At 48.1% G+C, this 24560-nt stretch overlaps 1 protein-coding gene across 2 annotated transcripts in view; it reads right to left on the bottom strand.

Annotated features, from left to right (window-relative positions):
• LOC139572847 (double-strand-break repair protein rad21 homolog A-like) overlaps positions 1 to 15700 on the bottom strand; it is a 36532-nt gene extending 20832 nt beyond the window's left edge. For both annotated transcript variants that reach the window (XR_011674502.1, XM_071395656.1), the window contains exons 1-11: positions 15544 to 15700; positions 14598 to 14787; positions 13911 to 14040; positions 13300 to 13399; positions 12932 to 13038; positions 11661 to 11855; positions 11102 to 11224; positions 10563 to 10688; positions 5636 to 5859; positions 4883 to 5033; positions 4097 to 4242 (exon numbers count right to left, since the gene is read on the bottom strand). Coding sequence is in view for 1 of the 2 variants with exons in the window: in XM_071395656.1 (XP_071251757.1) it covers positions 4097 to 4242; positions 4883 to 5033; positions 5636 to 5859; positions 10563 to 10688; positions 11102 to 11224; positions 11661 to 11855; positions 12932 to 13038; positions 13300 to 13399; positions 13911 to 14040; positions 14598 to 14741 (1446 nt within the window). In the remaining variant the exon portion in view is untranslated. The remainder of the gene's footprint in view (positions 1 to 4096; positions 4243 to 4882; positions 5034 to 5635; positions 5860 to 10562; positions 10689 to 11101; positions 11225 to 11660; positions 11856 to 12931; positions 13039 to 13299; positions 13400 to 13910; positions 14041 to 14597; positions 14788 to 15543) is intronic.
• Positions 15701 to 24560: the final 8860 nt, after the last annotated feature.

Below are 24560 nucleotides of genomic sequence, written 5' to 3'. Positions count from 1 at the left end.
TGGGGGAAAAGGCTGATATCCCAATCAACCGTAACAGCAGTGGGGAAAAAGGCTGATATCCCAATCAACCGTAACAGCAGTGGGGTTAAAAGGCTGATATCCCAATCAACCGTAACAGCAGTGGGGAAAAAGGCTGATATCCCAATCAACCGTAACAGCAGTGGGTTAACAGGCTGATATCCCAATCAACCGTAACAGCAGTGGGGAAAAAGGCTGATATCCCAATCAACTGTAACAGCAGTGGGGAAAAAAGCTGATATCCCAATCAACTGTAACAGCAGTGGGTTAACAGGCTGATATCCCAATCAACCGTAACAGCAGTGGGGAAAAAGGCTGATATCCCAATCAACTGTAACAGCAGTGGGTTAACAGGCTGATATCCCAATCAACCGTAACAGCAGTGGGGAAAAAGGCTGATATCCCAATCAACCGTAACAGCAGTGGGTTAACAGGCTGATATCCCAATCAACCGTAACAGCAGTGGGGAAAAAGGCTGATATCCCAATCAACCGTAACAGCAGTGGGTTAACAGGCTGATATCCCAATCAACCGTAACAGCAGTGGGGGAAAAGGCTGATATCCCAATCAACCGTAACAGCAGTGGGTTAACAGGCTGATATCCCAATCAACCGTAACAGCAGTGGGTTAACAGGCTGATATCCCAATCAACCGTAACAGCAGTGGGTTAACAGGCTGATATCCCAATCAACCGTAACAGCAGTGGGGGAAAAGGCTGATATCCCAATCAACCGTAACAGCAGTGGGTTAACAGGCTGATATCCCAATCAACCGTAACAGCAGTGGGTTAACAGGCTGATATCCCAATCAACCGTAACAGCAGTGGGTTAACAGGCTGATATCCCAATCAACCGTAACAGCAGTGGGGAAAAAGGCTGATATCCCAATCAACTGTAACAGCAGTGGGTTAACAGGCTGATATCCCAATCAACCATAACAGCAGTGGGGAAAAAGGCTGATATCCCAATCAACTGTAACAGCAGTGGGTTAACAGGCTGATATCCCAATCAACCGTAACAGCAGTGGGGAAAAAGGCTGATATCCCAATCAACCGTAACAGCAGTGGGTTAACAGGCTGATATCCCAATCAACCGTAACAGCAGTGGGGGAAAAGGCTGATATCCCAATCAACTGTAACAGCAGTGGGGGAAAAGGCTGATATCCCAATCAACCGTAACAGCAGTGGGTTAACAGGCTGATATCCGAATCAACCGTAACAGCAGTGGGGAAAAAGGCTGATATCCCAATCAACCGTAACAGCAGTGGGTTAACAGGCTGATATCCCAATCAACCGTAACAGCAGTGGGGGAAAAGGCTGATATCCCAATCAACCGTAACAGCAGTGGGTTAACAGGCTGATATCCCAATCAACCGTAACAGCAGTGGGGGAAAAGGCTGATATCCCAATCAACCGTAACAGCAGTGGGTTAAAAGGCTGATATCCCAATCAACCGTAACAGCAGTGGGGGAAAAGGCTGATATCCCAATCAACCGTAACAGCAGGGGGGAAAAAGGCTGATATCCCAATCAACCGTAACAGCAGTGGGTTAACAGGCTGATATCCCAATCAACCGTAACAGCAGTGGGTTAAAAGGCTGATATCCCAATCAACCGTAACAGCAGTGGGGGAAAAGGCTGATATCCCAATCAACCGTAACAGCAGTGGGGGAAAAGGCTGATATCCCAATCAACCGTAACAGCAGTGGGGAAAAGGCTGATATCCCAATCAACCGTAACAGCAGTGGGGGAAAAGGCTGATATCCCAATCAACCGTAACAGCAGTGGGGGAAAAGGCTGATATCCCAATCAACCGTAACAGCAGTGGGTTAAAAGGCTGATATCCCAATCAACCGCAACAGCAGTGGGTTACAAGGCTGATATCCCAATCAACCGTAACAGCAGTGGGTTAACAGGCTGATATCCCAATCAACCGTAACAGCAGTGGGTTAACAGGCTGATATCCCAATCAACCGTAACAGCAGTGGGGAAAAAGGCTGATATCCCAATCAACCGTAACAGCAGTGGGGAAAAAGGCTGATATCCCAATCAACCGTAACAGCAGTGGGGGAAAAGGCTGATATCCCAATCAACCGTAACAGCAGTGGGGGAAAAGGCTGATATCCCAATCAACCGTAACAGCAGTGGGGGAAAAGGCTGATATCCCAATCAACCGTAACAGCAGTGGGGGAAAAGGCTGATATCCCAATCAACCGTAACAGCAGTGGGGGAAAAGGCTGATATCCCAATCAACCGTAACAGCAGTGGGGGAAAAGGCTGATATCCCAATCAACCGTAACAGCAGTGGGGGAAAAGGCTGATATCCCAATCAACCGTAACAGCAGGGGGGGAAAAGGCTGATATCCCAATCAACCGTAACAGCAGGGGGGGGAAAAGGCTGATATCCCAATCAACCGTAACAGCAGTGGGGAAAAAGGCTGATATCCCAATCAACCGTAACAGCAGTGGGGGAAAAGGCTGATATCCCAATCAACCGTAACAGCAGTGGGTTAACAGGCTGATATCCCAATCAACCGTAACAGCAATGGGGGAAAAGGCTGATATCCCAATCAACCGTAACAGCAGTGGGGGAAAAGGCTGATATCCCAATCAACCGTAACAGCAGTGGGTTAACAGGCTGATATCCCAATCAACCGTAACAGCAGTGGGGGAAAAGGCTGATATCCCAATCAACCGTAACAGCAGTGGGGGAAAAGGCTGATATCCCAATCAACCGTAACAGCAGTGGGGGAAAAGGCTGATATCCCAATCAACTGTAACAGCAGTGGGGGAAAAGGCTGATATCCCAATCAACTGTAACAGCAGGGGGGGAAAAAGGCTGATATCCCAATCAACCGTAACAGCAGTGGGTTAACAGGCTGATATCCCAATCAACCGTAACAGCAGTGGGGGAAAAGGCTGATATCCCAATCAACCGTAACAGCAGTGGGGGAAAAGGCTGATATCCCAATCAACCGTAACAGCAGTGGGTTAAAAGGCTGATATCCCAATCAACCGTAACAGCAGTGGGTTAACAGGCTGATATCCCAATCAACCGTAACAGCAGTGGGTTAACAGGCTGATATCCCAATCAACCGTAACAGCAGTGGGTTAACAGGCTGATATCCCAATCAACCGTAACAGCAGTGGGGAAAAAGGCTGATATCCCAATCAACCGTAACAGCAGTGGGGGAAAAGGCTGATATCCCAATCAACCGTAACAGCAGTGGGGGAAAAGGCTGATATCCCAATCAACCGTAACAGCAGTGGGGGAAAAGGCTGATATCCCAATCAACCTTAACAGCAGTGGGGGAAAAGGCTGATATCCCAATCAACCGTAACAGCAGTGGGGGAAAAGGCTGATATCCCAATCAACCGTAACAGCAGTGGGGGAAAAGGCTGATATCCCAATCAACCTTAACAGCAGTGGGGGAAAAGGCTGATATCCCAATCAACCGTAACAGCAGTGGGGGAAAAGGCTGATATCCCAATCAACCGTAACAGCAGTGGGGGAAAAGGCTGATATCCCAATCAACCGTAACAGCAGTGGGGGAAAAGGCTGATATCCCAATCAACCGTAACAGCAGTGGGGGAAAAGGCTGATATCCCAATCAACCGTAACAGCAGTGGGGGAAAAGGCTGATATCCCAATCAACCGTAACAGCAGGGGGGGGAAAAGGCTGATATCCCAATCAACCGTAACAGCAGTGGGGAAAAAGGCTGATATCCCAATCAACCGTAACAGCAGTGGGTTAAAAGGCTGATATCCCAATCAACCGTAACAGCAGTGGGTTAAAAGGCAGATATCCCAATCAACCGTAACAGCAGTGGGTTAAAAGGCTGATATCCCAATCAACTGTAACAGCAGTGGGTTAAAAGGCTGATATCCCAATCAACCGTAACAGCAGTGGGGGAAAAGGCTGATATCCCAATCAACCGTAACAGCAGTGGGGGTTAAAAGGCTGATATCCCAATCAACCGTAACAGCAGTGGGGAAAAGGCTGATATCCCAATCAACCGTAACAGCAGTGGGGGAAAAGGCTGATATCCCAGTCTCCTGAATGAAAGCAGCAGTACTCACAGGCAGGCCAGCCTCCTTGTCGTGGGCCTTGTGTTTGAGTCCGTGTGGGGTGGACGGTGGTGGCATGACAGACTCATCCAGCGTGGTCCTACTACCCTCCATGGCTGAGGCCTGCAGCATGCTGGGTTCCTCCATGATGGTCTGGTCTGAGGAGAGAGAGACACAGGGTTGGTTTGATAAGAGAAACAACCAGATGTCCATGATGGTCTGGTCTGAGGAGAAAGACATGATGGTCTGGTCTGAGGAGAAAGACAGGGAGACAGCCTTCTCTAGGGTTAGTATGTGAGGGGTGAGACAGCCTTCTCTAGGGTTAGTATGTGAGGGGTGAGACAGGGAGAAAGCCTTCTCTAGGGTTAGTATGTGAGGGGTGAGACAGCCTTCTCTAGGGTTAGTATGTGAGGGGTGAGACAGCCTTCTCTCTCTGGGTTAGTATGTGAGGGGTGAGACAGCCTTCTCTAGGGTTAGTATGTGAGGGGTGAGACAGCCTTCTCTAGGGTTAGTATGTGAGGGGTGAGACAGCCTTCTCTGGGGTTAGTATGTGAGGGGTGAGACAGCCTTCTCTAGGGTTAGTATGTGAGGGGTGAGACAGCCTTCTCTGGGGTTAGTATGTGAGGGGTGAGACAGCCTTCTCTGGGGTTAGTATGAGGGGTGAGACAGCCTCCTCTCTGGGGTTAGTATATGAGGGGTGAGACAGGGAGACAGGTAACTTACCGATAACGTCCCTGCCAGACAGAGCCTCCTCTCTGGGGTTAGTATATGAGGGGTGAGAGGCTGAAGGTAACTTACCGATAACGTCCCTGCCAGACAGAGCCTCCTCTCTGGGCACCTCGGGGTTCTCCAGGTCCTTGAGGAACTCATCCAGACTATCAGCCTCTCCTCCCTTCCTCCTCTTCCTCATCTCGTCCGGCACCAGGGGAGTCAGGCAGCGCGTGAACATCTGATAACACAGGACACGTTTCAGTTAAAACCATTCAACTTCAGTCGTCCCAGAGGGACAAGTTAATGACACCTCCGACATGTACACCACCTCCAGACTATTTTATATTTGATTTATTTTACCTTTATTTAACTAGGACAAATGCAAATTCTTATTTACAATGACAGCCTATCGGGGAACAGTGGGTTTAACTGCCTTGTTCAGGGGCAGAACGACAGATTTGTACCTTGTCAGCTCGGGGGATTTGATCTTGCGTTCAAGTCCAACGCTCTAACCACTAGGCTACCCTGCCGCTCATTTTACTAAAGACTAAACCTTATTCAGAAGTCTAGACTCATCTATACCTCGTGAGATACAGCTGCAAGGTAAATGGTTTCATGCATCTTACTCAGTAACTGCAACTTCTAAAGGGCATTGTTCTGTGTGTGTGTGTGTGTTCACATCTGTGTGTGTGTGTTCACATCTGTGTGTGTGTGTGTGTATCTCTGTGTGTGTGTGTGTTCATATCTGTGTGTGTGTGTTCATATCTGTGTGTGTGTCTTCACATCTGTGTGTGTGTGTTCATATCTGTGTGTGTGTCTTCACCTCCTCCTGTCTCTTACCTTCAACAGTTTGCTGTTCCAGAGCGGCTGTGCGGGGAGAGAGAAGAGCTTCTCCACTCCTCCCGTCTCTTTCCACATCATCAGCTTCTTGGTGGGAGGGGCCAGGTCCAACGTGGTCACGATGTCCGAGTAGTCGCTGAGCTGGGCGCGGATCGACTTGCTGTCCAGCTCTTTCAGGTTGTCAACAATTAGCTTCCTCTTCCTCTTCGCCTTGGTCTCTTTCACTAGACAGACAGAAGTGTGGATGTCATTCTCCTTCACTAGACAGAAGTGTGGATGTAATTTCCCCACTAATGACCAAGAATCTCTATTTCTTGAACATGTGGTTTCTTTCACCGCAGACGGAGCAGTGTGATAGGTTAACTGAAAGGTTAGCAGGGTAAATAAGGTGATCGTTCAGCCAGCAGGGTGCAGGTGTACATTTCCGTTATCGTATGCGGACAGGAGTCACGCAAAGAAAAAGCGATTCTTCAAAAGGCTCGGTGGTGTCAATGTTCAGCCATTTCATCAGCTGTGTGTCAGCATTTCATTCCAGAGGCAACCCAAGTTATTCTCTTCGTTCCAGACAAGCTGAGACGACTGAAGTGCTTTTCATTGGGTTTTATTGAACTAGAGATTAAAAAAGTACCCAACACTTCCTTTGCTGTGAAGAAGTATTTTTTTTGTGCATATTTTTGATACTGAAATGTAAATCAGATTTTCAACCAAAAACCTAATATTAGATAAAGGGAACGTGAGTTTAGAAATAAATAAAATAAAGTATATATTTATTTTAACTAACAAAGTTATTCAACACCCAATTCCCATGTGAAAAAGTAATTGACCCCTTACACTCAACAAAACTTCAAATTTTAACCAAACGCTGCATTCCACAGTAACAAACGTACACCAACAGTCCAGCGTGGTGGTGGCGGTAGTGGGATGGTTTGGGGTCAGCACGGTGGTGGCGGTAGTGGGATGGTTTGGGGTCAGCGCGGTGGTGGCGGTAGTGGGATGGTTTGGGGTCAGCGCGGTGGTGGCGGTAGTGGGATGGTTTGGGGTCAGCACGGTGGTGGTGGTAGTGTGACGGTTTGGGGTCAGCACGGTGGTGGTAGTGTGACGGTTTGGGGTCAGCACGGTGGTGGTGGTAGTGTGACGGTTTGGGGTCAGCGTGATGGGGTCAGGTTTGGGGTCAGCGTGATGGGGTCAGGTTTGGGGTCAGCGTGATGGGGTCAGGTTTGGGGTCAGCGTGATGGGTCAGTACGGTGGTGGTGGTAGTGGGATGGTTTGGGGTCAGCACGGTGGTGGTAGTGGGATGGTTTGGGGTCAGCACGGTGGTGGTAGTAGTGTGACGGTTTGGGGTCAGCACGGTGGTGGTGGTAGTGGGACGGTTTGGGGTCAGCACGGTGGTGGTGGTAGTGTGACGGTTTGGGGTCAGCACGGTGGTGGTGGTAGTGTGACGGTTTGGGGTCAGCGTGGTGGTGGTAGTGTGACGGTTTGGGGTCAGCGTGGTGGTGGTAGTGTGACGGTTTGGGGTCAGCGTGGTGGTGGTAGTGTGACGGTTTGGGGTCAGCGTGGTGGTGGTAGTGGGACGGTTTGGGGTCAGCGTGGTGGTGGTAGTGGGACGGTTTGGGGTCAGCGTGGTGGTGGTAGTGGGACGGTTTGGGGTCAGCGTGGTGGTGGTAGTGGGACGGTTTGGGGTCAGCGTGGTGGTGGTAGTGGGACGGTTTGGGGTCAGCGTGGTGGTGGTAGTGGGACGGTTTGGGGTCATCGTGGTGGTGGTAGTGGGACGGTTTGGGGTCAGCGTGGTGGTGGTAGTGGGACGGTTTGGGGTCAGCGTGGTGGTGGTAGTGGGACGGTTTGGGGTCAGCGTGGTGGTGGTAGTGGGACGGTTTGGGGTCAGCATGGTGATGGTTTGGGGTCAGCATGGTGGTGGTAGTGTGATGGTTTGGGGTCAGCATGGTGGTGGTAGTGTGATGGTTTGGGGTCAGCATGGTGGTGGTAGTGTGATGGTTTGGGGTCAGCATGGTGGTGGTAGTGTGATGGTTTGGGGTCAGCATGGTGGTGGTAGTGTGATGGTTTGGGGTCAGCATGGTGGTGGTAGTGTGATGGTTTGGGGTCAGCATGGTGGTGGTAGTGTGATGGTTTGGGGTCAGCATGGTGGTGGTAGTGTGATGGTTTGGTGTCAGCATGGTGGTGGTAGTGTGATGGTTTGGGGTCAGCATGGTGGTGGTAGTGTGATGGTTTGGGGTCCGCATGGTGGTGGTAGTGTGATGGTTTGGGGTCCGCATGGTGGCGGTAGTGTGATGGTTTGGGGTCCGCATGGTGGCGGTAGTGGGATGGTTTGGGGTCAGCATGGTGGCGGTAGTGGGATGGTTTGGGGTCAGCATGGTGGCGGTAGTGTGATGGTTTGGGGTCAGCATGGTGGCGGTAGTGTGATGGTTTGGGATCAGCATGGTGGCGGTAGTGTGATGGTTTGGGGTCAGCATGGTGGTGGTAGTGTGATGGTTTGGGGTCAGCATGGTGGTGGTAGTGTGATGGTTTGGGGTCCGCATGGTGGTGGTAGTGTGATGGTTTGGGGTCCGCATGGTGGTGGTAGTGTGATGGTTTGGGGTCCGCATGGTGGTGGTAGTGTGATGGTTTGGGGTCCGCATGGTGGCGGTAGTGGGATGGTTTGGGGTCAGCATGGTGGCGGTAGTGTGATGGTTTGGGGTCAGCATGGTGGCGGTAGTGTGATGGTTTGGGGTCAGCATGGTGGTGGTACTGTGATGGTTTGGGGTCCGCATGGTGGCGGTAGTGTGATGGTTTGGGGTCAGCATGGTGGTGGTAGTGTGATGGTTTGGGGTCAGCATGGTGGCGGTAGTGTGATGGTTTGGGGTCAGCATGGTGGTGGTACTGTGATGGTTTGGGGTCCGCATGGTGGCGGTAGTGTGATGGTTTGGGGTCAGCATGGTGGTGGTAGTGTGATGGTTTGGGGTCAGCATGGTGGTGGTAGTGTGATGGTTTGGGGTCAGCATGGTGGTGGTAGTGTGATGGTTTGGGGTCAGCATGGTGGTGGTAGTGTGATGGTTTGGGGTCCGCATGGTGGTGGTAGTGTGATGGTTTGGGGTCCGCATGGTGGTGGTAGTGTGATGGTTTGGGGTCCGCATGGTGGTGGTAGTGTGATGGTTTGGGGTCCGCATGGTGGCGGTAGTGGGATGGTTTGGGGTCAGCATGGTGGCGGTAGTGTGATGGTTTGGGGTCAGCATGGTGGCGGTAGTGTGATGGTTTGGGGTCAGCATGGTGGTGGTACTGTGATGGTTTGGGGTCCGCATGGTGGCGGTAGTGTGATGGTTTGGGGTCAGCATGGTGGTGGTAGTGTGATGGTTTGGGGTCAGCATGGTGGCGGTAGTGTGATGGTTTGGGGTCAGCATGGTGGTGGTACTGTGATGGTTTGGGGTCAGCATGGTGGTGGTAGTGTGATGGTTTGGGGTCAGCATGGTGGTGGTAGTGTGATGGTTTGGGGTCAGCATGGTGGTGGTAGTGTGATGGTTTGGGGTCAGCATGGTGGTGGTAGTGTGATGGTTTGGGGTCAGCATGGTGGTGGTAGTGTGATGGTTTGGGGTCAGCATGGTGGTGGTAGTGTGATGGTTTGGGGATGTTTTGCTGCCTCAGGACCTGGACAACCTGCCTTAATAGAAGGAACCATGAATTCTCCTCTGTATCAGAGAGTCCTACAGGAGAATGTCAGGCCATCCGTCTGTGAGCTGCAGCACAGCTGGGTCACGTAGCAAGACAATGATCCAAAAAAACACAATCAAGTCTACATGAAAATGGCTTGACGTTTTGGAACGGCCTCGTCAAAGTCCAGACCTCATCCCAATTTGAGATGTTGTGGCAGGACGAGCAGCTCATGCTTGAAAACCCCACAAATGGTCGCTGAGTTAAAGCAGTTCTGCATGGAAGAACGAGCCAGAATTCCTCCACAGTGATGTGAGAGACTGATCTACAACTACAGGAAGTCATTGCAGCTAATAGGTGACACAACCAGTTAGAGTGTAAAGGGGGCAATTACCTTTTTTCCCACGGGGGAATTGGGTGTTGTGTAACTTTGTTAATAAAATAAGTATACCTTTTCCTTGTTATTTGTAAACTCAGGTTCCCTTTATCTAATATTAGGTTTTGGTTGAAGATCTGATAATTCAGTATCAGAAATATGCACAAAAAAAATTAAGAATAATCTGAAAAGGGGGCAAATACTTTTTCACAGCGCTGTATTTTATAGCAGATTTAGATTTTAACAGCCAATGAGAGAGACGTGCTTTTGGTTGTGTTTCTACAGTATTCTGACCGAGTAGAGCTGCTCACCAGACAAGCTGAGAGAAGTGGTTTTAGTTGTGTTTCTACACTATTCTGACCGAGTAGAGCTGCTCACCAGACAAGCTGAGAGACGTGCTTTTGTTGTGTTTCTACACTATTCTGACCGAGTAGAGCTGCTCACCAGACAAGCTGAGAGACGTGCTTTTGTTGTGTTTCTACACTAGTCTGACCGAGTAGAGCTGCTCACCAGACAAGCTGAGAGACGTGGTTTTAGTTGTGTTTCTACACTATTCTGACCGAGTAGAGCTGCTCACCAGACAAGCTGAGAGACGTGGTTTTAGTTGTGTTTCTACACTATTCTGACAGAGTAGAGCTGCTCACCAGACAAGCTGAGAGACGTGCTTTTGGTTGTGTTTCTACACTAGTCTGACCGAGTAGAGCTGCTCACCAGACAAGCTGAGAGACGTGCTTTTGGTTGTGTTTCTACACTAGTCTGACCGAGTAGAGCTGCTCACCAGACAAGCTGAGAGACGTGGTTTTAGTTGTGTTTCTACACTATTCTGACCGAGTAGAGCTGCTCACCAGACAAGCTGAGAGACGTGGTTTTAGTTGTGTTTCTACACTATTCTGACCGAGTAGAGCTGCTCACCAGTGATGTCGATGGGCTCCAGGGCAAAAGCCTCCTCCTCATTGTGGACCAGAGTGGTCTGTTCCGTCTGGTCCTGCATGGCCGGCAGGGGCTCGACTGGGCCGGAGTCGGGACTGTCTGGACCCGCTGTGGGACAACAACACATCTTAATACATACAGTAGGAGTGATGACACAAGTAATTATCTTCTAGCTAGCTTTAATGGTGTCATGGTTAAAAATCGATAATAACACGCCTCTAGGTCATTTTAAATGGTGAATTGTTATCGATTAACCAAACACACAAGCTTGTGATCCGGGTGGTGTTCAGTATGAAGAAAACGTTTTGAAACAGGGAGGTACTACCTGAACTTGTTAAATAAGAACACAGGAGTTTGTTTTCTGCTGGGAAACGTATTTGCTACGGTACGCCCTAATGAACAACACACTGATTTGTTATCCCATTGTTTCTGACGAGAGAGAGAGAGACAGAGAGACAGACAGAGACAGAGAGAGAGACAGATCAACAGATTTAAAATGGCCACATTGATAAAAAACGTACGTGACTGTAGGTTGTCGAAGTCGTCCTCATCGTCTCCGTGGTCTGGGGGGATCACGCTCTCTGTGATGGCTGGAGGGTCGTCAAATATACCACCCCCATCCTCCTGGGACAGTAGTTTATCCACTGGACAAACGAGACAACACACGGTTCAGGCTTCGGGACAAACCATTTTGGGGTGGGGGGGGGGGGGTGATAAAACATTGACTGGGGCCATCTCATTACTCTGAATTTAGAATAGTACTATATTAATCCTTCACATACAACACACAGCTTAAAAGCAGAGACAGTCAACACTATATGGCGGTTTCCCAGCATTCCCCATTCCTCCCTACCCAGCATTCCTCGTCCCTCCCTACCCAGCATTCCTCATCCCTCCCTAAGAGCACAGACAGTCAACACTATACGGCGGTTTCCCAGCATTCCCCATCCCTCCCTACCCAGCATTCCCCATCCCTCCCTACCCAGCATTCCTCATCCCTCCCTAAGAGCACAGACAGTCAACACTATGGGGCGGTTTCCCAACATCCCCCCTCTACCCAGCATCCCCCTCCCTCCCTACCCAGCATTCCTCCTTCGTTGTTCTCCATGGTGTCTCCAAAGTCGTCGTACTCTAGGTGGTTGGACTTGTCCGGCAGGTGAGCAGGCCCAGGCTCTGCCTCCAGCAGCAGATTAGAGGCGGTCGCTCCATGGATGATGTCCTCTTCAAAGCCTCCCTCTACCCTCATCATCTCACGGTCATCCATGCCAAAGTCAGCTGGGAGCGAGGGAGGGACACAGAGGGTTGTTACAATACATGGAAAGCCAACGGCAAAGAGATGGGATAATGTGATGTAAGTAACCTAGTTAGATTACTTAGCTGAATGCATTATCATAATGCTATGTACCCTAGTTAGCATTATGATAATGCCTCCAACTAAGTAATCTATGTACCCTAGTTAGCATTATGATAATGTCTCCAGCTAAGTAATCTATGTAACCTAGTTAGCATTATGATAATGCCTCCAGCTAAGTAATCTATGTACCCTAGTTAGCATTATGATAATATCTCCAGCTAGGTAACCTAGTTAGCATTATGATAATGTCTCCAGCTAAGTAACCTAGTTAGCATTATGATAATGTCCTCCAGCTAAGTAACCTAGTTAGCATTATGATAATGTCTCCAGCTAGGTAACCTAGTTAGCATTATGATAATGTCCTCCAGCTAGGTAACCTAGTTAGCATTATGAGAATGTCTCCAGCTAAGTAACCTAGTTAGCATTATGAGAATGTCTCCAGCTAAGTAACCTAGTTAGCATTATGATAATGTCTCCAGCTAAGTAACCTAGTTAGCATTATGATAATGTCTCCAGCTAGGTAACCTAGTTAGCATTATGATAATGTATGACTTAGTTTTAGATCTGCATTCCCAACAGTTGGTTTTTCCAGGGGAAATACAATGTTGTGTATTATGAACAGGACTTGATAACGCTGGGCAGGCCTCTGGCTAGCTGTCACTCAAATGCGAGGAGCCGAAGCTCATTTGTTTAGAACTAAAATTGCTAGGGGGCTAGCCCACGTGGGGGGGAAATGTAGGGTAAATTGGGCATGGCACAGTTATAAAAAAAAAAAGTAAATTAAAAGTTGCTTTGAAACTATGGATTTCACAGCTAATTGAGGCATGAGTAATTCAGCTCATAGATTATACATGTATGAACCACACATTAACATCAAGCCAAAGGCGGGACATCAAGCCAAAGGCGGGAGGTTAAATAAATATACACACTTTCTTGGTCGCCAAAGTACCGGAGCACGTCGAACAAAACCCAGGACTATTGACCGACAGCTCCTTACCAAAGTCATTGTCCTGCATGAGGCTGAGGTTCCCCACCTCCTCCCTCATGGTGATCTCCTCCACTCTGCTCTGGTTCAGGGTGAACTGCTGGGCGACGTCTATGTCACTGTGGAAACAACAGGGAGTAGTGTTATAACGTTACAACTCAGTTCATTATAGCTGCATATCACCGTTCCCTTATGTCCGATAAGCTGAGTACAATCTGTATTTGGTTAGGAAGGAACGGGGTCTCCTAAAATTAGGAGAATACTTGGTTTGTTCATTTGCATCCTCATTTAGTTGTCTGTTACAATAGCAACAGTCCTCTTCCTGGGAGGGAACTTCCTCCATAGACAATATATATATATCACCTATATGTATGACTTACTCGAGGTCAGGTAAGGGTTGGTCAAAGTCGTGAAAATCCTCAGGCAGGGTGATGGCGTTGTAGGCAGCCTCTCTGTTCTCCTCTGGCAGATCCACCACACCTGGAGGGCGGCAGTCGGACAGAGTGGTGAGCAAATAAACACAATCAGTAAGACTAGGATCAACAGCCGCTAAAACTTCTGATCTCTTCCAAGTTTATTCCCAGTCAAGTACCGGGTCTGAAATCCATGATGATTAAGTTTATTCCTAGTCACATAAGACCCTAGCTACATACAGTGAGGAGAACAAGTATTTGACACACTGCCGATTTTGCAGGTTTTCCTACTTAATTCTTACTGGTTGGTAGGTGATCAAATACTTATGTCATGCAATAAAAATGCAAATGATTTACTTAAAAATCATACAATGTGATTTTCTGGATTTTTGTTTTAGATTCCATCTCTCCCAGTTGAAGTGTACCTATGATAAAAATTACAGACCTCTACATGCTTTGTAAGTAGGAAAACCTGCAAAATCGGCAGTGTGTCAAATACTTGTTCTCCCCACTGTACCTGGTCTAAAAGCCATGTTGATTAAGCTTATTCCTAGTCACATAAGACCCTAGCTACATACCTGGTCTGAAAGCCATCTTGATCTTGATGAAGGCTTCATTACAGTCAGCCAGGAGGTACTTGGCCTTCCTGTTGTAGATCCTCACCACACCGAGCAGGAGGTGACCTGAGGTCCTCAGCGCCATCTTCACCTAGGGGGGGAAGACAGAACAGTGGGTGTATTCAGTGTGGTGGAATGTTCTGAACGCTGTTGAAACAGAATGAGACGAGACGATATGATTCCCTATTCTATCTGACAATCATTTCTGGTCTATAAAATAGACTTCTAGTTTAAACGTTGCGTTAACGATGTGCCCTCCTGAACAGGTCCCATGGATCACATCAGGGAGGAGACGTCATAGGTAACATTACATCATTATCGTCTGTAGAACTGTCGACCGCAAGCTTCACCCAGTAGCTGTGGTCACATACCAAGGTATGTTACTTAATGTGGGTAACATGCATGCAGTATCAGTCAATCGGCCTGGTTCTAATCTGGTCACTACCTAGTTCCATCATTAGACCCTTGTCTACTTCGTCCACACGAATGAAACTATTTGATTGGTCAAAGCGGAAATAAGGATAGCCAATGGGACGTCTAATGAACGGCCAAAGGGATGAGACTGACTTTTCAGACTGGGCCTTAATTGTGTAAGGACATTCAACAGACATATGAATCATGATATCTGCTAGCCAGGCTTCCCATTACCTTGGGGCAGATGATGCTCTCCACGCTGCTCTCCAGGTTACATTCAAACACATGAGCCTTGGTCAGCTTCTTGTCCCAGTGGGCCGCTAGCCAGATCTTGGCCAGAGGCCCACGTTTGGACAGGACAAAGTGGGCGTAGAACATTGTCCCGGTTGGTTGCTAGCTCTTAAAGAACCGGGGGTAAGAGCACCTGGAATAGAGAAAGCAGTATTTGAAAGCTTTAAGATGGCATGTGAAATAGCAACTTTTTCCAAATGTTTAGGTAGCAAATTCGCCATGCAAAATAGACGGTAGTTGTAGCTAATATCAACAAATAAAATGTGTAGTTTTGGATTGAAGATCAAACTCATTCAATACTCTTTTGGCTTTTTGGATGATAGGATACCAATAATCAGAAATATCTTCCTTGCAATCTAATAAATAACTTAGTTAGCTAATGAATGTACTGGTTGAAACGAGATTCATATAGTTAGTAACTCATGTTCAAGTACTGGTGGACTTGCGAGTTAAAAGTTGTCCGGGGGGGGAAAAAAATCACCTACATCGGGCTTTGATTGAACATGGCTAGGCTAGCTTGCTAACATGTTAGCTCACGTTAACTGTTAAGTTAGCAAGAGAGCAAGTTAGTTAGCTTGAAATCCTAGCAACAATTTCGGAAAATATATAAAAGTAAACAAAATAAGAAGAGAAGCATGATGATACATAATCGTAATTGATCATAGTCGTGGATGCATCATTTCACGCTAACTAGCGACGGTGCTGGGCGGGCGTGCGTGCAATAACTGCAAACACTTTTTTTTCTCCGGTAACGTTAGCGGTTAGCAGGCGCGCTAGTTGGTAGCAAGTAGGAGGGCCCCGGTACAGAAAGCATCGGCGTGCACGCTAATTTCTCATCACAAAACTCACAAATCATATTTTTTTATAAAGTAAAATATAATTAACTTACCGATTGTACCCCCCTTTCAAAATAAATATCAATGATTATGCAATTACTCCCAGCGATTCTCTTCCTGTTGTACTCATTAAAAGAGTCAAGATGGCGCCAGTAGCCTTCCTCCCGCTCAGTGTCCTTTTAAAATCAGCAGGATGTTTACAGGCAAAAAATGGCGAAGGGAGGAGGAGTCTGTTCGTGTTGACAGCCAGCTGCAAATGGCAATACATATGCATTGACCAATGATAGCGGGCGAGACTGCATATTTTATTTAGCAATAATCGAATTTAAACAATCTGATTAATACAAGTGTGTACGAAAATGTATGCACTATCTACTGTAAATCGCTCTGGATAACTGACTAAAATGTATGTGTGTGAAAGATAGAGAAGGAAGAGATGCTTTGCTTCTGAGCCAGACTTTAAAATGTGCGGATTCGATGAGCCAAGGGGCACCAGTCTATGGCCCGTGACTTGAACGGGCAAAAGTAAAATAAAATAAATGTTTATTTGTCACATACGCCGAATACAACATGTGTGGACTTTACTGTGAAATGATTATGTACAAGCTCTTTCCCAACAATGCATAGTTAAAAAGTAAAAACAATTAGCAAAAAAGGGTAACAGTAACACAATAATTAGACTATATACAAGGTGTACCGGTCACTGTCCAAATGTACGAGGTAGTAATGAGACTATATACAAGGAGTACCAGTACAGAGTCAATGTGCTGGGGTACCAGGTAGTAATGAGACTATATACAAGGAGTACGAGAACAGAGTCACTGTGCAGGGGTACCAGGTAGTAATGAGACTATATACAAGGAGTACGAGAACAGAGTCACTGTGCAGGGGTACCAGGTAGTAATGAGACTATATACAAGGAGTACGAGAACAGAGTCACTGTGCAGGGGTACCAGGTAGTAATGAGACTATATACAAGGAGTACCAGTACAGAGTCAATGTGCAGGGGTACCAGGTAGTAATGAGACTATATACAAGGAGTACTGGTACAGAGTCAATGTGCAGGGGTACCAGGTAGTAATGAGACTATATACAAGGAGTACCAGTACAGAGTCAATGTGCAGGGGTACCAGGTAGTAATGAGACTATAAACAAGGAGTACCAGTACAGAGTCAATGTGCTGGGGTACCAGGTAGTAATGAGACTATAAACAAGGAGTACCAGTACAGAGTCAATGTGCAGGGGTATGAGGTAGTTGTGGAAATATTTACAACTAGGTAGGGGTAAAGATGACTAGGTAATCAGGATAGATAATGAACAGAGAAGCAGCAGAGTATGAGAGTGGGAAAGTGTGTCAATGTGAGGGTGTGCGTGAATGTGGCGTGTGTGTGTGTGTGTGTGTGTGTGTGTGTGTGTGTGTGTGTGTGTGTGTGTGTGTGTGTGTGTGTGTGTGTGTGTGTGTGTGTGTGTGTGTGTGTGTGTGTGTGTGTGTGTATAGAGCCAGTGAAAATAAAAAAAGGGGGTCAATGTAAATAGTCTGGTAGCCATTTGATTAGCTGTTCAGCAGTCTGATCTGATGGCTTGGGGATAGAAGCTGTTCAGGAGTCTGATGGTTTGGGGGTAGAAGCTGTTCAGCAGTCTGATGGCTTGGGGGTAGAAGCTGTTCAGCAGTCTGATCTGGTTTGGGGGTAGAAGCTGTTCAGGAGTCTGATGGTTTGGGGGTAGAAGCTGTTCAGCAGTCTGATGGCTTGGGGGGTAGAAGCTGTTCAGCAGTCTAATGGCTTGGGGGTAGAAGCTGTACAGCAGTCTAATGGCTTGGGGGTAGAAGCTGTTCAGTAGTCTAATGGCTTGGGGGTAGAAGCTGTTCAGCAGTCTGATGGATGGCTTGGGGATAGAAGCTGTTCAGGAGTCTGATGGTTTGGGGGTAGAAGCTGTTCAGCAGTCTGATGGTTTGGGGGTAGAAGCTGTTCAGGAGTCTGATGGCTTGGGGGTAGAAGCTGTTCAGCAGTCTGATGGCTTGGGGGTAGAAGCTGTTCAGCAGTCTAATGGCTTGGGGGTAGAAGCTGTTCAGTAGTCTAATGGCTTGGGGGTAGAAGCTGTTCAGGAGTCTGATGGCTTGGGGGTAGAAGCTGTTCAGCAGTCTGATGGCTTGGGGGTAGAAGCTGTTCAGGAGTCTGATGGCTTGGGGGTAGAAGCTGTTCAGGAGTCTGATGGCTTGGGGGTAGAAGCTGTTCAGGAGTCTGATGGCTTGGGGGTAGAAGCTGTTCAGCAGTCTGATGGCTTGGGGGTAGAAGCTGTTCAGGAGTCTGATGGCTTGGGGGTAGAAGCTGTTCAGCAGTCTGATGGTTTGGGGGTAGAAGCTGTTCAGGAGTCTGATGGCTTGGGGGTAGAAGCTGTTCAGCAGTCTGATGGCTTGGGGGTAGAAGCTGTTCAGCAGTCTGATGGCTTGGGGGTAGAAGCTGTTCAGCAGTCTGATGGCTTGGGGGTAGAAGCTGTTCAGCAGTCTGATGGCTTGGGGGTAGAAGCTGTTCAGCAGTCTGATGGTTTGGGAGTAGAAGCTGTTCAGCAGTCTCATGGCTTGGGGGTAGAAGCTGTTCAGCAGTCTCATGGTTTGGGGGTAGAAGCTGTTCAGCAGTCTGATGGCTTGGGGGTAGAAGCTGTTCAGCAGTCTGATGGCTTGGGGGTAGAAGCTGTTCAGGGTGTGAACTTACAGTGTGAGAAATGTAGATATTTTCTGTCTTCTTCTTCTTCTGTCTGTTGTAGACTGCATGGAGCAGAGCCTGACAGACCATCTGTCTGGAGGGAGTTTGGTGCAGATAACCTGATGAACCAGACCATCTGTCTGGAGGGAGTTTGGTGCAGATAACCTGATGAACCAGACCATCTGTCTGGAGGGAGTCTGGTGCAGATAACCTGATAAACCAGACCATCTGTCTGGAGGGAGTTTGGTGCAGGTAACCTGATCACTGCAGTTTATACAATATATTGTATCCCTCTAAAACTGGTGCTTGTTGAAGTCTGAATATTTGGAACCATTTCATCATGGCAGCCAAGGGTCTGTGTTAGTCGAGACGGTTACCATGGAAGACCTAGTCCTACTTTCTATTGGACATACAGAATAACACCCTCTGTGGTTCAGGGCTTCTCTATTCTACTCTGCATATAGTCTTTGTATTTGACATACAGAATAACATCCTCTGTGGTTCAGGGTTTCTCTATTCTACTCTGCATATAGTCTTTGTATTTGACATACAGAATAACATCCTCTGTGGTTCAGGGTTTCTCTATTCTACTCTGCATATAGTCTTTGTATTTGACATACAGAATAACATCCTCTGTGGTTCAGGGTTTCTCTATTCTACTCTGCATATAGTCTTTGTATTTGACATACAGAATAACATCCTCTGTGGTTCAGGGTTTCTCTATTCTACTCTGCATATAGTCTTTGTATTTGACATACAGAATAACATCCTCTGTGGTTCAGGGTTTCTCTATTCTACTCTGCATATAGTCTTTTTATTTGACATAGAGAATAACATCCTCTGTGGTTCAGGGTTTCTCTATTCTACTCTGCATATAGTCTTTGTATTTGACATACAGAATAACACCCTCTGTGGTTCAGGGCTTCTCTATTCTACTCTGCATATAGTCTTTGTTGAAATCTCCCTCGTCAAGGGACTCACTAACGAGGAGAGTGAAACAAACCCAAAGTTATATCTATGCAAATATTCAGAGATGACTTTCGCTTTCCTTAATCCCATGATGCATATTGCTAATAGCTTCCTAATGCGTTTAATCTTAATATATTCAATTATGATCCTAACCCAGTGGAGTTGTCAACCCTCCAGACAGTGGGATACCTTCCTGGAGCTTCTGGTGTGTATGTTAGAGCTGAGACGTCCTCATTAAATCCCCCCCACTGCATGTTGGGTAGTCTGCTCTGGAGCAGATAGAGAGAATAAAGGATGTTTTAGTTTGCCCCACAGCCACTAAACTGTCATCCTGCAGTAGCTGGCCCACATCCATTTACCTGTCATCCTGCAGTAGCTGACCCACAGCCATTAAACTGTCATCCTGCAGTAGCTGGCCTACAGCCATTAAACTGTCATCCTGACCTTAGAGATCCTTTTAATTCTCTATTTGGTGAGGTCAGGGTGTGACTAGGGTGGGCAATCTATGTTTTCTATTTCTTTGTTGGCCGGGTATGGTTCCCAATCAGAGGCAGCTGTCTATCGTTGTCTCTGATTGGGAATCATACTTAGGCAGCCTTTTTTCCACCTGTAGTTTGTGGGATCTTGTTTTTGGTACTGTGCTGTTTAGCCCGACTAGACGTTACGTTTTGTTTTGTATTTGTTGTTTTTTTGGTGTTCATTTAATAAATTAAAATGTACGCCTACTACGCTGAACCTTGGTCCGATCCTTCCATCGACGAACGTCACATGACCAACAGCCATTTAACTGTCATCCTGCAGTAGCTGCCCCACAGCCATTAAACTGTCATCCTGCAGTAGCTGGCCCACATCCATTAAACTGTCATCCTCCAGTAGCTGGCCCACATCCATTAAACTGTCATCCTGCAGTAGCTGGCCCACAGCCATTAAACTGTCATCCTGCAGTAGCTGGCCCACATCCATTTAACTGTCATCCTGCAGTAGCTGGCCCACATCCATTTAACTGTCATCCTGCAGTAGCTGGCCCACAGCCATTTAACTGTCATCCTGCAGTAGCTGGCCCACAGCCATTTAACTGTCATCCTGCAGTAGCTGGCCCACATCCATTTAACTGTCATCCTGTAGTAGCTGGCCCACATCTGTTTAACTGTCATCCTGCAGTAGCTGGCCCACAGTCATTAAACTGTCATCCTGCAGTAGCTGGCCCACATCCATTTAACTGTCATCCTGCAGTAGCTGGCCCACATCCATTTAACTGTCATCCTGCAGTAGCTGGCCCACATCCATTAAACTGTCATCCTGCAGTAGCTGGCCCACAGACATTAAACTGTCATCCTGCAGTAGCTGGCCCACATCCATTTAACTGTCATCCTGCAGTAGCTGGCCCACATCCATTAAACTGTCATCCTGCAGTAGCTGGCCCACAGACATTAAACTGTCATCCTGCAGTAGCTGGCCCACATCCATTTAACTGTCATCCTGCAGTAGCTGGCCCACAGCCATTTAACTGTCATCCTGCAGTAGCTGGCCCACATCCATTTAACTGTCATCCTGAAGTAGCTGGCCCACATCCATTAAACTGTCATCCTGCAGTAGCTGGCCCACATCCATTTAACTGTCATCCTGTAGTAGCTGGCCCACAGCCATTTAACTGTCATCCTGCAGTAGCTGGCCCACATCCATTAAACTGTCATCCTGCAGTAGCTGGTCCACAGCCATTAAACTGTCATCCTGCAGTAGCTGGCCCACAGTCATTAAACTGTCATCCTGCAATAGCTGGCCCGCATCCATTTAACTGTCATCCTGTAGTAGCTGGCCCACATCCATTAAAATGTCATCCTGCAGTAGCTCGCCCACAGCCATTTACCTGTCATCCTGCAGTAGCTGGCCCACAGCCATTAAACTGTCATCCTGCAGTAGCTGGCCCACATCCATTAAACTGTCATCCTGCAGTAGCTACAGTACTACTGGGATATAACTTAACAGAATGGGATGTTGATGTGTTCCAGACAGACTAGATCATCCCAGATCAGATATGTACAACATCTAGAGAGGTGTCACGTCTCACATCTAGAGAGGTGTCACGTCTCACATCTGGAGAGATGTCAGGTCTCACATCTGGAGAGGTGTCACGTCTCACATCTGGAGAGGTGTCACGTCTCACGTCTGGAGAGGTGTCACGTCTCACGTCTGGAGAGGTGTCACGTCTCACATCTCACATCTGGAGAGGTGTCACGTCTCACGTCTCACGTCTGGAGAGGTGTCACGTCTCACATCTGGAGAGGTGTCACGTCTCACGAACCACATCTAGAGAGGTGTCACGTCTCACAAACCACATCTGGAGAGATGTCACGTCTCACATCTGGAGAGGTGTCACGTCTCACGAACCACATCTGGAGAGATGTCACGTCTCACGAACCACATCTGGAGAGGTGTCACGTCTCACATCTGGAGAGATGTCACGTCTCACATCTGGAGAGGTGTCACGTCTCACGAACCACATCTGGAGAGATGTCACGTCTCACGTCTCACATCTGGAGAGGTGTCACGTCTCACATCTTGAGATGTGTCACGTCTCACATCTGGAAAGGTGTCACGTCTCACGTCTCACATCTGGAGAGGTGTCACGTCTCACATCTTGAGATGTGTCACGTCTCACATCTGGAGAGGTGTCACGTCTCACATCTAGAGAGGTGTCACGTCTCACGAACCACATCTAGAGAGGTGTCACGTCTCACATCTGGAGAGATGTCACGTCTCACATCTAGAGGTGTCACGTCTCACATCTGGAGAGATGTCAGGTCTCACATCTGGAGAGGTGTCACGTCTCACGTCTCACATCTGGAGAGGTGTCACGTCTCACATCTGGAGAGATGTCACGTCTCACATCTAGAGAGGTGTCACGTCTCACATCTGGAGAGATGTCACGTCTCACGTCTGGAGAGGTGTCACGTCTCACGAACCACATCCGGAGAGGTGTCACGTCTCACGTCTGGAGAGATGTCACGTCTCACATCTGGAGAGATGTCACGTCTCACGTCTGGAGAGATGTCACGTCTCACGTCTGGAGAGATGTCACGTCTCACATCTGGAGAGGAGTCACGTCTCACGTCTGGAGAGGTGTCACGTCTCACGTCTGGAGAGGTGTCACGTCTCACGTCTGGAGAGATGTCACGTCTCACGTCTGGAGAGGTGTCACGTCTCACGTCTGGAGAGGTGTCACGTCTCACGTCTGGAGAGGTGTCACGTCTCACGTCTGGAGAGGTGTCACGTCTCACATCTGGAGAGGTGTCACATCTCACGTCTGGAGAGATGTCACCTCTCACGTCTGGAGAGGTGTCACGTCTCACGTCTGGAGAGGTGTCACGTCTCACATCTGGAGAGGTGTCACATCTCACATCTGGAGAGGTGTCACGTCTCACATCTCACATCTGGAGAGGTGTCACGTCTCACGTCTCACGTCTGGAGAGGTGTCACGTCTCACATCTGGAGAGGTGTCACGTCTCACAAACCACATCTGGAGAGATGTCAGGTCTCACATCTGGAGAGGTGTCACGTCTCACATCTGGAGAGGTGTCACGTCTCACGAACCACATCTGGAGAGGTGTCACGTCTCACGTCTGGAGAGGTGTCACGTCTCACGAACCACATCTAGAGAGGTGTCACGTCTCACGAACCACATCTAGAGAGGTGTCACGTCTCACATCTGGAGAGATGTCACGTCTCACATCTAGAGGTGTCACGTCTCACATCTGGAGAGATGTCAGGTCTCACATCTGGAGAGGTGTCACGTCTCACGTCTCACATCTGGAGAGGTGTCACGTCTCACATCTGGAGAGATGTCACGTCTCACATCTAGAGAGGTGTCACGTCTCACATCTGGAGAGGTGTCACATCTCACATCTGGAGAGGTGTCACGTCTCACGAACCACATCCGGAGAGGTGTCACGTCTCACATCTGGAGAGGTGTCACGTCTCACGTCTGGAGAGATGTCACGTCTCACGTCTGGAGAGGTGTCACGTCTCACATCTGGAGAGGTGTCACATCTCACATCTGGAGAGGTGTCACGTCTCACAAACCACATCTGGAGAGGTGTCACGTCTCACGTCTCACGTCTGGAGAGGTGTCACGTCTCACATCTGGAGAGGTGTCACGTCTCACAAACCACATCTGGAGAGATGTCACGTCTCACGCCTGGAGAGATGTCACGTCTCACGCCTGGAGAGGTGTCACGTCTCACGAACCACATCTGGAGAGGAGTCACGTCTCACATCTGGAGAGGTGTCACGTCTCACATCTAGAGAGGTGTCACGTCTCACATCTAGAGAGGTGTCACGTCTCACGTCTGGAGAGATGTCACGTCTCACGAACCACATCTGCATGATATGATGATCCTGTAATAAGCCTGGGCCGATTTGGGGATTTGTGTATCTGGAAGACACCCAATATCAGGGCAGCAGTGAGTCCAGTCCAGAGATGGGTGGTTGCTGGCAGTGGTACCACTATGGGATGAGCTTGGATAGATGGTTACTGGCAGTGGTACCACTATGGGATCAGCTTGGATAGGTGGTTACTGGCAGTGGTACCACTATGGGATCAGCTTGGATAGATGGTTACTGGCAGTGGTACCACTATGGGATCAGCTTGGATAGATGGTTACTGGCAGTGGTACCACTATGGGATCAGCTTGGATAGATGGTTACTGGCAGTGGTACCACTATGGGATCAGCTTGGATAGGTGGTTGCTGTTATTTACGTGTCTTAACCGATCGCTGCCTAATGGATGTGGGCCTCCCTCTCATCTCATATGTATAGACTGTACACTATACCATCTACTGCATCTTGCCAATGCCGTTCTGTACCATCACTCATTCATATATCTTTATGTACATATTCTTTATCCCTTTACACTTGTGTGTATAAGGTAGTAGTTGTGGAATTGTTAGGTTAGATTACTTGTTGGTTATTACTGCATTGTCGGAACTAGAAGCACAAGCATTTCGCTACACTCGCATTAACATCTGCTAACCATGTGTATGTGACAAATAAAATTTGATTTGATTTGAAAGACTGATGTACACAGCTGCTGTTTGTAATGGGGCTCGGCTGACACACACACACACACACACACACACACACACACACACACACACACACACACACACACACACACACACACACACACACACACACACACACACACACACACACACACACACACACACACACACACACACACACACACACACGAGACAAGCAGCGTTATAATTTAGTCTTGACCAGTGACGCCCACCGTTTCACCTAACATGCTTGGTATGCCTGGGAATGATCCTCTGCCAATGTCAGAGAGCCTGATTTACAAGAGGACGTTAGGGGGGTGGGGTGAGGAACTTTTCTG

Source organism: Salvelinus alpinus, chromosome 4 (assembly GCF_045679555.1).
Source record: "Salvelinus alpinus chromosome 4, SLU_Salpinus.1, whole genome shotgun sequence".
NCBI classification, from domain to species: Eukaryota; Metazoa; Chordata; class Actinopteri; order Salmoniformes; family Salmonidae; genus Salvelinus; species Salvelinus alpinus.
Note: the sequence above shows the minus strand (reverse complement) of the source record. Positions and strands in the feature narration are given on the sequence as shown.